The sequence below is a fragment of the Rhinolophus sinicus genome, linkage group LG05 (genome assembly GCF_036562045.2).
Source record: "Rhinolophus sinicus isolate RSC01 linkage group LG05, ASM3656204v1, whole genome shotgun sequence".
In the NCBI taxonomy this organism is placed as follows: Eukaryota; Metazoa; Chordata; class Mammalia; order Chiroptera; family Rhinolophidae; genus Rhinolophus; species Rhinolophus sinicus.
Window position 1 is genome coordinate 154,253,422 of NC_133755.1, and position 14,154 is coordinate 154,267,575.

Consider the following 14,154-nt stretch of genomic DNA (forward strand, 5'->3'; position numbering starts at 1 on the left):
TCTTATAAATATAGCTACTCATAAAAAGTGGTTTCCTTTGCAAACATTTGACTGTCTACAAGTCAGTCAGAACAACTAATGTTAGCATATTTCTTTAAATCCTAATGTTTTGAGGAGGAAATAAGACAACATAAATTGAAAACAGGATTTTATAAATATTTGAGAGGCTCTAATCAGTAGGAGGAATTTCTTAAGCTGGCATCTAATGAATGTATCCTGATAAAAAGGAATAAATGGAATGGAGGGAATTTTAGACTAACAGATAACTTACAAAATGATTAGTTCCCTACTATCTCAGCTTCCCCAAAGACCAAAACAGTGGGGGGAAAAAAAGGTCTTGGTAAAACAAGGCTAAAAATCAAACACTTTGTAAATATCCTAAATCATCTATGTAGTCCTTCACATTTTTCAAACGGCATATACATGAGTTCATCTTATTAAACTAAATGTTTGATTAAACAGTTCCTCAAAGTGCATATTACTTTGAAGAGACAACATCTTTCAACAAGCAGTTACATTTCTGTGCTCCCTCCAGCAGCTTTTAAATAGGTTGAGTGGGGGGAGGGACAGAGTCTAACTTTTCTTAAGTTTTGCTTGTTTAGGTTTGATTTTGCCTTTGGAAGAGTTTTTTAAAATACGCATCAACCTTGTACCTCCGAGCAGCTTCCCACTAACTGACCATCCCAGCCAGAGTCGAAGCCCTGTGCATGCCCTCCGCCACCACCATTTTTAAGTGGGTGAAATCCTGACCCCATCCCAACCTTAAATCACTCCACCCTCCATCCATTTCCCTCCCACTCACTTCCAGTATCTCAACCCTTCCAGTCTAAACAGGGTACCTCCCAAAATAACACTAAGCTTATCTGATACATTATTCCACGCTAAGGGCAAAAGCTAATAAGGACTGTCCTCCCTCCCTCCTGCCTTTCCTCTCAGCCCTCCAACCAGGGCTCCCATCTTCTCCGGCCATAACTGCACCTAAGGACCCTAGTCAGTGGTGGGAATTTGGGGTCGTTATGAACGAGCAATTTGACAGCCAGCAAGGGAGGCATTTGGGATCAGACCTGGTGCTGTAGCAGCCCCAGGAGAGCACTCACTGTGTGAGCAGCTGCCCACCCTGCCACCTCAGTACCTCTAGATTCTGCTTTGGCACAGGTTGAGAATGATCCGTTCCTCTCTTGTGTTCTCTCAACCCACTCAGGTATAGGCCACCCACAACAGGCTGTAAAACTGCAAACACAACATAAAGTCTCCAGAACTGGATAAGCAGCCGGAGGCAATGGCCTAGAACCAAAGACCTTGTAACAACCTAATTCCTGAGGTTTGAGTCCTTGAGGTGAAAATGAGAAGCTTGGACTCAATGTCCCTAAGGTTCTTTCCACTCTCACAATCAAGATCCAAGATTCAGCTCAGCAACTCAGGCCAGCCCAGAATAAAGTCACAGGAGAATGTGCAAAATTTGCACAATTCTGGCCATTTTGACTGTCATGTGGACTCCAAGTTATGGATGGCAGGGGGTTGGTATCGCAGGCTGCTTCCTGCTGAAAGGTTCCTACTATAGCAGTGTTCTACAGAAAAACAGACAGAAACACTTTATGATCTCTCACAGAAAATACTTAAAACAGTAGAAAATAAACTGGTAACTCATCTAAGGCCCAAGCAGCAATTCCCTTTTATCTCTGGAAATGAATTCATTCCGTGGACTACATCCTGTGGTTGCTATGTGAGGAAAAGTACTGGTCAGCCTGGGAATCTAAGGCAAAGTATTATAGCCATTCCTTTGATTTTTATTCCCCTCCCCCACATGTGGGGGTTTTAAAACAAATGAAAGAAGGCATTATTTCAGCTTGAGCATAAGCATCAGTCACACAGGAACAAAGGTTTTATCATCACATTCAAACGTCAAAGAGGAACCATGCTTGCTGATAAGGAATTTAGTGTCCTACACAATTAGGATAGCATTTGTTTTTTGCAGGCGTCTAGGCCAATATTTACAATTTATATCTCAGACTGAGTTAAAAATATTCAGCTAGGGAGAAGGTCGTTAAGGGGAAAAAGGAAAAAAGCCCTTGGAAAACAGAACAAAGTACACAGATAGAGAGAAAGGTATCACGCAACTCAGTGGTCTGTAGAACATTTGCCCTCTCAACCTATAAAGTGATTTAACATTAACCACGTTTCACTCTGGCAGCAGAGGACTGGCTCCTGACAAAAACTCCTTTTTGAAAGTCCCCACCATCCACCCCCCAAAAATCCACATACACAAAAGAATAGGAAACATACTGCCACAGGCCAGTGTCTTTCTTGGGCTTGTTGCCTAAGAAGTTTGCATTCAGCAAGGACAGGGGACAAAAAACTACATGCTAACAGCAGCTTGTACAATGAACAGCTCCCCCCTGCTTGCTGGCACACATTCCCAGCCTGCAGTTCCAGCAGCTGAGCCTCCAGCCCATTCAAGAATTCCATCTCAGAGGAAGTGTTTCAAATATAGTCATTTGATCTTTCAGCATTTGCAAATGCACCTGCTGAGCAACAAGTCTGACAGCCATAGCCCCGGTTCCTTCTTATCCTTCTTCACCAATAATTATATGGGCTATTTCAGACTTGGGCTGGATGAGATGCAAAGGACATAGAGAACCCCTGCCAAGCATTTCTGCTGCTGTTGGAGGTTAGGTTCCACATGCGGAGTCCTCTTTCTCCCCACACCAACTTCCCTGTCACTTCTTTCCTGGAGCTGGTAGGAGGTTTTTGTTTTGTTCTCTGGCTTTCCAATACCAGGGCTTACCTCGAGGTGGCTTGCTCCCCATCCTTGCCCTGGCTCTCCCCCACGGCCTGGTCCTTGCCGCTGTGGTGGTAGGCAGTTAGCACAACTCCCTGGGAACTGGAAAGCCAGCTCATGGTGAGAGAAGGGGCATAATTTCTGCAGTCTCGACACAGAAAAGAAGAATGAAGTTCCTGGCTCGCCGGGCAACTCCACTCATTAACATTCGCCGGCTCCTCCTCCCGAGGCCAGCGATTCACACGGGAGGGGCGGGGCCTCTCCACTGAAGGACTGCCTGGCTCTCCAATGAAAAGAGCTGTGACTCAGTATTGTTTCTACCAGGGGCCATTCCACTCAGAGCGGCTTTAGTTAAGGGATAGGAGGTGACTTGTTGCCACCACCCAGGAGAAATTCAGATCTGATTAAACTGCCAGGTTGTAGGCTCCTCTCATCAATTTCAGTACATGCCGGCTTGGCCAGAAAACGAGTTACTGCAGAGCCTTTTTTTCCCTTCCCAATTCCTGTTTCCATCTGATAATTTCTGCTACTTCATGTAACATGAGTAAGGACAATTCTTAACCCCTTCAGGTTCAGCAATAATAGTAACCACAGCAGAAACCAACGAACCTGCTGCAAAACTGCAATTACAGGTCACAAGAAAGGCTTTATTCACCCCTTCTGTCCAGTTAAAAACATCCTCATAAAAATCATTGTGTATCCTGGAATGTGGTCTTCTTTCCCATAAAAACCAATGCCAAGTTTACCTCTTGCTTTCACCAAAACACTCTTCAGAACCAAAAAGAGCTACATCTGTCAACACTGTTAAATGTTATTACTGAGCATAGGAAAAGTACTTAAAAATCTGTTAATCACCTACTATATGCCAGGCTCTCTGTGTGACAAGTGTTTCATGTGTATTCTCTCATTCAATTCAGTTCAACTCTCTCTCTCTCTCTCTCTCTCTCTCTCTCACACACACACACACACACACACACACACACTACAACATACATATCATTAGCATTAGCATCTGCATTTTTCAAAGTACAAGGAAAGTGAAGCTGAGGGACGGGTTAAGTAGCTTGTCTAAGATAATACAATTTTTCCATGCCAGAAGCTGGATTTGAACAGAATTCTAGGCTAAATTCCATTCGTTTTAACCACCACGTTATTCTTTGTTTTGTAGATTAGGAAACAAGCTTGACAGTTATGAAAAAACACAAGAGTTGTTCCTAGTCTTTCTCCCCTAAAAAATTCTACTGTCTTCTACATGCCTGCTAGTCTGAAGTGAAGTGGGGTTTTTTTTGTGGTTGCTGTTAATCTTTATGATCTATTAGTCATCTAAAATTCTTCATAAACAAGTTTTCAACATCATCACTCCATAAGCATACTATTTACATTTTTTTATTATTTAAAATAATCATGAAGAATAAGTACTTTATTCCTATTTACACACACTTAAAGTATTTTCAATTTATTTTTAATCCTCTCTTTCATAACTACAGCTTACTGTCATTTACAAAAGTCTTCCTTAAAATAAGCTTATTATAGCTTCCTTCCTCCCCCTCCACAATTAGTTGTTCAATCTTTGCAATTCTACCTCCTTAGGGCTCTACCTGAGGTCTCCTTTCTATCCTCAAACCCTTCCACACCCTATAATTGTCTTTGCTTCAATTTTACAACAGCCTTTTAACTAATTTATTTGCCTTCTCCTCTAAATTATTTTGCACATTATCTCACCCAAGCACAGACCCAAATGATGTCTCTCCTTGCTTAAAAATTTTCACTGGCTCCCCATCACTGACAGAACCACTTCCAGACTTTTGAGTAGAACACTGAATGTGCTTGCTACCTTACTCACACAAGTCTCCATCTCATCTGTCAGATACCATTCCCTGTGTTCGCACTGTCATTCTTTTCTCTTCCTTTCCACGTGTAACTTCATCCTTCCACATAGTGGGCCTTCAATGAATGTTGACTGGATGGATTGCATAAACTTAATGTGTCCTTAGAAAGTATACTAAATTTTTTAATTAAAAGTGGTAATATTAGACAAGTGGGTTCCATGCACATACCAGTGTGAACCTATGATAAAATGTTCACCAGTTCAGGCAAAATGAAAAACACAGGAAGAGTGGCAAAAGGGAAGTCTATTGAGGTGTATGAGTTCTATCTTTTTAATGTCTTTATGATTAATGATTAATGCTCCCCACTTTAACACTTTTTTTTTTTTTTAATGTAGCTGCTCTGAAATGCAAAACTACAGAAATCCCTACCTTATACAATTATCAGTGATAGGCCATACACTCTACCTCTTGGAAATTCTTTCCTTCTCTTTTTCTCTCCATCTCACTCCTTCATTCCTATTACTTCCCTGGACCTTTTTCTTTGTCTTCATCCATTTTTTTCTTCTATATTTCCTTTCTCCTTTGCTATATCCCCTGTCTGTCAGTGTCACACATGTCTATTAACAGCCATAAGCACTGACAACTCTAATGAGACAACGCATGATAAAGGAAGATTTTGTCCAGTTTTAACTGAAATGATGATTAAGTTATACCTTTACCTATTTATACTCTCTCCACTTGTTTCATAACAAATAAATCACAACATACAGATTACAATGTAACTGTTTTACAGGCTCAAAATAATATTTGGGTTCACAATAACCATGCTTTTTAATTTTTGAGGCAGAAAATAAGATGTGGTATAAGTTGATTTACATAGCTTAGTACATAAAATTTGAATTCTACTAATTTAACTTTCAGGTACATGGAAATCCTCTGGACTCCTTTCCTCCCACTAAGCCCTGTTGTTACTGGTCTAAGGGCACTGGCTGTCACAGGCAGACTACTGGTAGCACTGTGCCGAGGTGTACACAGCCCCACATAATGTCTCAAGTAGATTAGAAATGGTTTTCAGAATTTTCTTCTGACAATCATGGAAGCCAACCCTACTACCAGTATGCTCTCTTGAAAGCCTCTTCTTATTCACACCCCAAACCTACCAAGATTTAGTGAGAGTTCATCCCTTATAGCACATTACCCTTCCTCATAGAGACAAATTTTATCATATGAAAAGTACTTTTTTACTCCCTTCCACAATCACTTTAAACAAACACCAAGAATCTAACGTCCTTGAAGATGCTAATATTCCAGGCTATTGATTGCATGCCAAACATTCTTCTGTTATGAAACATTTTAAAGTAATTAAATAACATCAAAAAGTTTAAACATTCGTTTCATTCATTCCCTTTCAACAGGGTATGCTAGATGACATAAGGAGGAAAAAGGAAGCTGTAATTTATGTACCCAAATAGGTTGTTAAAAATAGGGTGGAGATAGTACTTCAGCCTCCATTTCACAACCATAGTCAAAAATAATGAAAAAAAAATTAGTAGTATCAAAGAGCTTATTAACTGGTTTTCGTATTTTGATTTGGGAACCTATTTAGTAATACAGAATAATACCATAATGACAATGGAATCAACATATTTATCAAAATTTTTCTCAATTGGTTTGTCTCTTTAAGTGGAATTAACTAAGGAGAAAGCATACACTCAAACAAACTCTAAAAGATGACTGAAAGCCTGTAAGAGGACACAAGGCCTTGTGAAAGCTGACCTTTCAACTGGCAAAGTTAAACTCAATTCACAATAACATATTATAACAAGAGCTTGAATAAATTAGTCATCAACTGTGAAGTTAAAGTTTTACGTAGGTGATAAAAACCTAGATTTATACAGTAGCATTGACCAACGAAGAGGGAGTATTCTAATACCCCCTATCTGATGTTTTATCAAGGCTTTGTATGAATAATTCTTGTAAGCTTGCAAGCAAGCCAATTCTGTCCTGGGGAACTGTGACAAAAAATTACTCCAAATACAGAATCTAAACCTATTTCCTTGGAAAATGCATCATTGTTATTAATTTTGCTTTTGGAGCAACAAGGAAAAAGCCTTTTTCCCTCTCTCCAGGTAGCTCTAAAAATTTCTGCATTATTCTCAAAGTTATTATTTCTTTGTAAACTGTTCCTCCAGAGAGAAAACACTAACCATGTCTGTGATAATTTATAACTGCTATTGACAGAGGCTAATTTAGGCTTCTTGGCAAACATCTAGTAAAGAGCTTTCTTACAGTTAAAGAATTTACTACAAATAAATAATAATAGCTAATATTGAATGTTTACCCTTTGCTAGACATGGCACACGCAGACTCTCATTTAATTGTCGCAACAACGCTGAGAAATAGGTGTTAGAATTAAGCCCACTTTAGAGATGATGAATGTGAGGTCACCTAGCTAATAGGTGGCAGAACCAGGACATGTAAACCTGAATTAATATGACCATTGAACATGAGCTCTTAAATATTACCGGCTACAGCTGTCCTGCAACTAACTGTTTTGTTTATGAAAAAGTCCACATGAATATTTAACGAGGTAAGATAATCTACAGCAAATCTAAAGTGTTTAACCAAATGGAATATTGATGTAAATGCAAAACCATGGAGATTAACATTCAGACAGGCACAAACACATTAGTTTTTCTGGCACCTTGAAAGGTCTTTTATGTCAAATTACTAGGGGAGTGTAGCACATAGTATGCATATGACTGAATAGGTCATCATTATGCCATCATATCTAAAATTGTTTCTGCTGATACAAATAAAAGTATTCTGGTTATTATGATTATAAACATCCATTTAAAAAAACACATCAGGCACAGACAGATCTAGGTTTAAGGACTCTGAAGTTTACAGAATTTATTCAATACAGGGCCTGGGAAAGGGCCTTGCAAGAGCAAGACTCTGAAGGTTTAATTTCATTTAGCTCCATGGTAACTCCACCTCTTATATGAAAAGTAGTCTATGTTGGAAGTTAGGCAAGGCAAGAAAGTGTAATAACCCTCCCTAACCTTAGGTTTGGCTTTCTCTTCTTTGCTGAATATCATGGGACCCATTTGCAAACACATGCAACTGGAAGTACCGTCAGGAAGAGTGGAGGTAGGTACATTCTGGAATGGTAGCATTTTGCTTATGAATAAAGACTCAATTTGAAACATCTGGGATTCTATCAATACTTAGATTTGCTCCAATACCAAAGCCTTGTCCTGAGATTACAAAGGATGCTTATCTCCTTGTCAAGTAAAACAAGTCACCATAATTGGAGAAGACCTGCTGAAAGGAAAGGCTGAGCTGATCTGTGGCTTGGAGAAAAACAAGGAAATTGAAGCAATCATTCTACTGAAGAAAGAAAGACAGAGAGAGAGAGAGAGAGAGAGAGAGAGAGAGAGAGAGAGAGAGGAGAAGGGGGAGAGAGAGAGAGAGAGAGAGAAAGGAATAAATTGGTTCTTATCCACTCTAAAATGAAGGTGGTTCTTCTAATTTTTTAGAGTATTTCCTGGAGTAGTTATCCTATTTTTATTGACCAAAATACTTGATAAAAATGCATAGACAGATGCCATCGAAGAATAATTTCTTTTTTGTGAGCCCTTTGAGAGATGTCTAAGGCTAGAAATGTCTTCAAAAATGGTGAAGCATAATTATACTCTGGGGGAGGAAAAAAATCCTGGTACTCTATCTACATATGTAGCACCTAGAATGTTGCTTCTCTGGTGAAGAAATTAATTCACATGTCATCATGGATCAATGCTCTCTACAAGTGCTTCTACTCAGACAAATGGGAGAGTAACAAGAGTAACTACTCTTGACTTCCCAACATGACTTCAACTAAGGGTCTTCGAGGACTCCAGATAGGCCTGTCTTGAAAAGGCTCCAATAAAGCAAATTATATAAACTATAATCTTCTTTGCTGCTATCACATGCCTCTGAGACTCAATATCTTCAGAAATTGTTGTTAACCAAATGAAATCAAAATGAATTACATATAAAAGAAAACATGTGCATTACTTTTGGGAAAACAGCCTTTTTATTAAAATTTATTTTGGGAAGAATTTACTTTGTTGCTTATTTGACCATTTGGGGTTTTATTTTTGTTTTCTGGAAATAACCAGTACATTTTTTTCCAAAAAGTGAGTCATAATTCATGGTTAAAAAATTATGCCATATTCCCTCAATTCTAAAACATATTTTAATGTCTTTGAAATTAGAGTATACCTTGAAATCAATCAGATTACTATGTGGTGGCAAGGCTTTTATTTCCCAACAATCTATTAAGTTTATTTGTTTTAGAATGAATGGCAATCTAGAATCATGGAAATAAAATATTCCATCTTTGTAAAATTTTGGTATAATATACTTCTTTGGGTATAATGTAGCTGCTTCATTGAATATAATTTACTTATTATATCAGAAATTTATGTATCTGGGAAAGAATAAATTTCCAATTAAATAAGTAAAGTATGTCCAAAGTTTTGAATATAATTGTTTATACTGAATTTTTTGAGCCAGAGTCCGTAAGTTTCAACAGATTCTCAATATGCCTCCATATTCTCAATGTGCACCATTGCTCTAGACATTCCCATAAAGGATTTTCACCCAAATACTGCATACCTCACTCTATTGAGAAATATCTGCTTATATTATACTGTTTGTGCTCCTAAAATATGCTCTGAAAATATCTAGTCGAGTTGTTTGCCTTCATTCTATTCAATAGTAATTTGGCTAGCTGTTTTTCATACAGAGGCTCAAAGTGCATGGCTATAATCATGAAGATCTTGGTCTTCTGAAATTTTAAAACAGACTCAAAATTACAGGGTTGAGGTTATCCAAAGTTTATCTACTTGTATATCTGGTCCAATGGACTCTTTTTACGGAAGTAGATGTTAAGGAAAAAAAGGTTATGCACCAGCTGATTAGGCAGATGTTTACAGAGCCAGAACCCTAAGATTTGAGCAAATGCCATATCCTGGCACCAAAGTACTTTTTGCAGTATAATGTGCTCAAGTACAGAGACTGCCCCAACACACAGTCCCTGGCTCAATCAAATGTCTATTGTAAGAACTGATGTCTAGCTCTTATGAATCACTCCTAAACAATGTCTTCAAAATTTCTATCCCACCCCATCCCCACCCCCACAGAAAAAAAACCCAAAAAAAACACGTAAGGATCTCTATAATTCAAATAGTGAAAAAAAATTGAATTCCACTACATAGAGTAGAGAGTACATTATTTTCCTTCAACCTGTCTTCCCGCTATGTTTCATTTTTATATTTTTCTTTAAAAGTATGTAAGACATATATTTTTCCTTTCCCAATAATGAAATTATATGTTTAATATCAGATATGTCATACTCCTGCAGGTAAGGATTAATATGTAATGATAAACATAATAAAGTACCTTCCAGTCATCATCCTTCCAAGCATGTCACAATACATTTTACATAGACACAAAACACCCACAAACGCTGTAGACTACATAAATTCATAAAGAGCAGCTTTCATCACAAATTGTCATGAGAGAGAAGAAAAGGAGGAAGAGAACCACCTTGGTGTGACAAAGGTAGATTCTTCTTTCAGAGTTTCCACACACACATTATACATCACATTGCCTCTTCTGGTTAAACAGAAGTTGTTTTTTAAAAATTTTTCCAGAAGGTGAATATAACCTTCCAAGTCTTTGAGTTTAAATCATACTCTGTGATGTTCTGAAAAATTTATATCACTGTAAATTATCAAGAATTCAAATCAAGGCAGTAGAGCCACATTTTTTGTGAGAAAAATGAGACATATATCAGAATTCTCCTTACCGCCAGTCTGCCCCTCTCAGAGTAATACTTGTCTTACCCTGCAAAGATACATCACTTAGAGAAAACAAAGTGAAATGAGCAGAGACCTCTAGCATTTGATTTCTTTCGAAACTGCCTTTACAGTATTCCATGCAATCTATTATGAGAATTCACATGTTAGAGAAATAGAAAAAGAAATGTGATGAGTTGCATTTAAACATTAAAAAATAAATTTTCAAATGTTTCTGTCCAGAGCAAACATTCTACCCCCTCGATGTGAACTAGAGGCACAAAATGAGCCCATTAGAAACTCCTGACATGTCCCAAGAGCAGATACTAGTGAACTGCTGAAGTACTCTGAGGGAGACTGGTAAGCCAGCCTCTAAAAAACCCCATATTTCTCCAAAAGCCCACAATTTCACCACTGACATCACATGTGGGGTAATAGTGCAGCCACTAGCTCATTTCAAACAGATAACCTAAGGGAGCTATAGATAAGTCAGACACGATCCCAGCACCCAGGAGTTTATTGTAAATTGGGGACCATCTGTAATTATAACACCAAACATCCATAACAAATGAAAACATAAATCAGGGAACGGTTGAATGAATACCCAAATGCTAAGAGAACAACTAAAAGGAAGTAAATAATCCCAAGACCTATTGAGGTTTCAAGAAAGAGGGCACAATTTAAGTAATGTGCATGTGTGATTTTTTTTTACACATTTATTATTTTACAATTAGAGAAACTTCTAGTATACATACTCATATATCAACTAATAACAACCCACTAGGTCTTGAATTAGAGGGGTAGAACAGTGTTTTCCAAAGGAAAGAGAACAAAAGAAGCTAAGACACAAATTCTGACTGACTGCTTTCACAAAGTCAAGGTGTATTCACAGCCAAAGTGATGTCATGAATGCAAGATGGGGAAGGGGAAGAAGGAGAGGGAGACCCCACAGAAAAATATATAAATTGTTTAGGAACTCCTGGTGCCTTGTAAATATTTAGTCTGTATTTCATAAGTAGCAGGGAATAATAAAAGGTTACTGAGCAAGATAGTAACAATCAGCTCTACTAGAAGAAAGAACACTATGGCGACTATAAATAGCTTAGATGGAAGGAAAACATGGAGAAGAGCAATCCATTAAGAGGTCATTACAGTAGAGCTTATCAGTTAGGAGGGTGTTATAATACTCCATCCAGCAATGACAGACTTTGCTCTTCACCTCATCTCCCCACCCCTTCATCTCAGCTCCCCATGTAGCAGTGGCAATGCATGGAGACACTGTAGCAAGAGAATCTTTCAGATCTGGTAGACTTGCGGATGTGGGAATGGAAGAAGGTGGGGTTCAAATTTACCCCTTGACATCTAACCTAGATAAATGGACATGTCCAACAAACGCTTAAAAACAAAGTTGTTCTGAGGACAGGCTCTGATAAGATCTCACCATGCAAAGGCCTCCGGCAACATGCAGTTACAAGCACCTGGAAAGGGCTAAGAAGGATAGCCAGTAGGTAAGGAAAGTGTTGAAAACTTTCTGTTCGTATTTGAAGTTTTGGAGCTCTAGCCAGCTCTTCTTAAAAGAATTAGTTGCCTAAAGCGTTCTTCCCTGTACCCGCCTCATTGATGAGAGCAGCGTTTATCTATTCCTCAGGGATGTTCAATTTCCACACTGGGAGTCCTCTTGGAGCCGTTAAACTTCAAAACTGTTTCAGACAATAAATGAAAGTTTTTAATCAAGGATAAATTATTAAAACGAAGGAAGGAATGAAGAAAGATGAGAAAGGTGAATTTATTGAGAACCTCATGCACTTGCTAGGTGCTTTCAAATGTTTTCTCTCTCAATCCCCCATCTTACCTACAGGGATGCTAGAGCTGTAAGACGTATCAGTGCCCTGCCCGGAATCATACAACTAGCCCTTGGCAGAGTCTGGGAGCCGTCTAGGTAGGCACACTTAGGAACCTAACTGCACTGCAAACAATTGGCACCCATATCCTCTTCATTTAAGTTTGACGACATTTGATTACTAAAATAAGTCTATTTCCTTGTTATTTGATCCATTTGGAACCCAATTAAAAACAGGATTACCAAATACAAAAAAAGAAATGCTGAAGCTAAAAAAAAAAAAAAATTGTAATTGAAAATTTTCAGGTTCCACTGAGAAAATATAAAAGTAATTTCCACAGCTACCAGTGATTCCACCCTGGATGTTTAAGGCCTGGAGGTCTAATATCCACTGTCTATTGGTCTGTCACAGTATAACACTGATAACTGGCTTTGCGTTTTGCACTAAGCCCTGAGGTTTCAGCACCAATCTTTAATTTCAATCCATCCTCATAGTTTTGCTCTATCCAAACGCAAGAATAGTATGAATTGATTTATGAATCACAGTATGTTTGAACACTTGGTTTATACACTGTCTTGAACCAATTTTCTGTGAACAATGAGATGAGGAAAACATCTGCTCCCAAAAATGCTAGGCCAGGTGATATAATATCCTTTTCCCTCTTCCTTTTCCTCTTCTTTAAATAGAGGCCCATCCTTGTTTACAGGATGAGGGCAAGAGGCAAAATCCTTTCCAAAGAGGATGTACTGTGTGATATTATTATTAAGGTATTGTGTAAAATTATTACACAGGCTGCCTAAGGAAATTTAGCCTCAAAAAAGTAGCTAAGCTCTCACCTATGTCGATAGTTACCTGTGAGAAAGCCCAACAGAACATGGAGACTTATGGAAAATCAGAAGCTCCAGAAATATCTCTCTCTTAACTCATTCATACTGCTAAACCTCTTTCTGAACCTGTAAAATGGAAATTACATGTTCCTACCAGACAGGGCTGTTCTAAGGCACAAATAAGCTGATGGAGGAGGTAGAGAGGAAAAAGGAACAGGCATTCACTGAATTTGTTCATTGACTGCCTATAAGGCACAAGCCTAATATGAATGCTTTATTCCTAGCATACAGATGGGAATACTGCAACCCAAAGATTAATGTCAGGGCAACTTCTTTGCCCAGATTTAAAAAATAAAATAAAATAAAGCAGAGCCAAGATTCACAAGAAAATTCCTTTAGTTCAAAAGCCATGCTTTCCCCATTATTCTATGATAGGTATATAAAGCAGTATATGCATATTAAGGTGAGTTTGGTTTCATTATAGTCTACCAAAGCTAAGAAACCATTCATTATTTTGCAAATCACTGGTCAAGAAAAAATATTGCCAGTAATTATGAAAACCACCAATTGTAAGCTGTATCCCAATTTCAGAGATGTTTAAATGTGAATGAAACTAGTATACATCTTAGAATCGATAAAATATGGAAGTAGAGTGATCAAGTAGAAACATTTTTTTTCAATTTCACGAAAAGTCACAAATTTGGTTCTTTTAAGATTCGCCAGGTATTTCAAGTCTTTAAAAAATGAAACTGACACAGTCATTTATTTAGTCACTAATTTACACATTTATTTGACTACTATGCATTTAGTAATGTCTCAGTTCTCAAGGAGGAATTACCAAAAAATATGTTAGCAAAAATAGCAATAAAGTTACCAAAAACGTTGCCAAAAACATGGTACCAGAAAACAGTAATGCGGCTCAAAAATAGCAGTCAAGTAAGTGCTCTACGGAGTGAGTGCTCTGGGTGTGGGGAGAGAAGACTGCAAAGGTAAGAGGGAACACAAAGCAGGAGTAGTCAGTTCTTCCAGGAA

At 38.1% G+C, this 14,154-nt stretch overlaps 1 protein-coding gene across 3 annotated transcripts in view; it reads right to left on the reverse strand.

Annotated features, from left to right (window-relative positions):
- ARHGAP18 (Rho GTPase activating protein 18) overlaps positions 1 to 14,154 on the reverse strand; it is a 173,283-nt gene that overhangs the window by 121,410 nt on the left and 37,719 nt on the right. For 2 of the 3 annotated variants that reach the window (XM_019729431.2, XM_019729435.2), the window contains exon 1: positions 2,786 to 2,986. The exons of the other annotated variant lie outside the window; for it this stretch is intronic. In XM_019729431.2, the coding sequence (XP_019584990.2) occupies positions 2,786 to 2,898 (113 nt within the window). In that variant the 5' untranslated portion in view covers positions 2,899 to 2,986. Of the gene's footprint in view, positions 1 to 2,785; positions 2,987 to 14,154 lie in introns of those variants that run through there. 3 annotated transcript variants of the gene reach the window in all.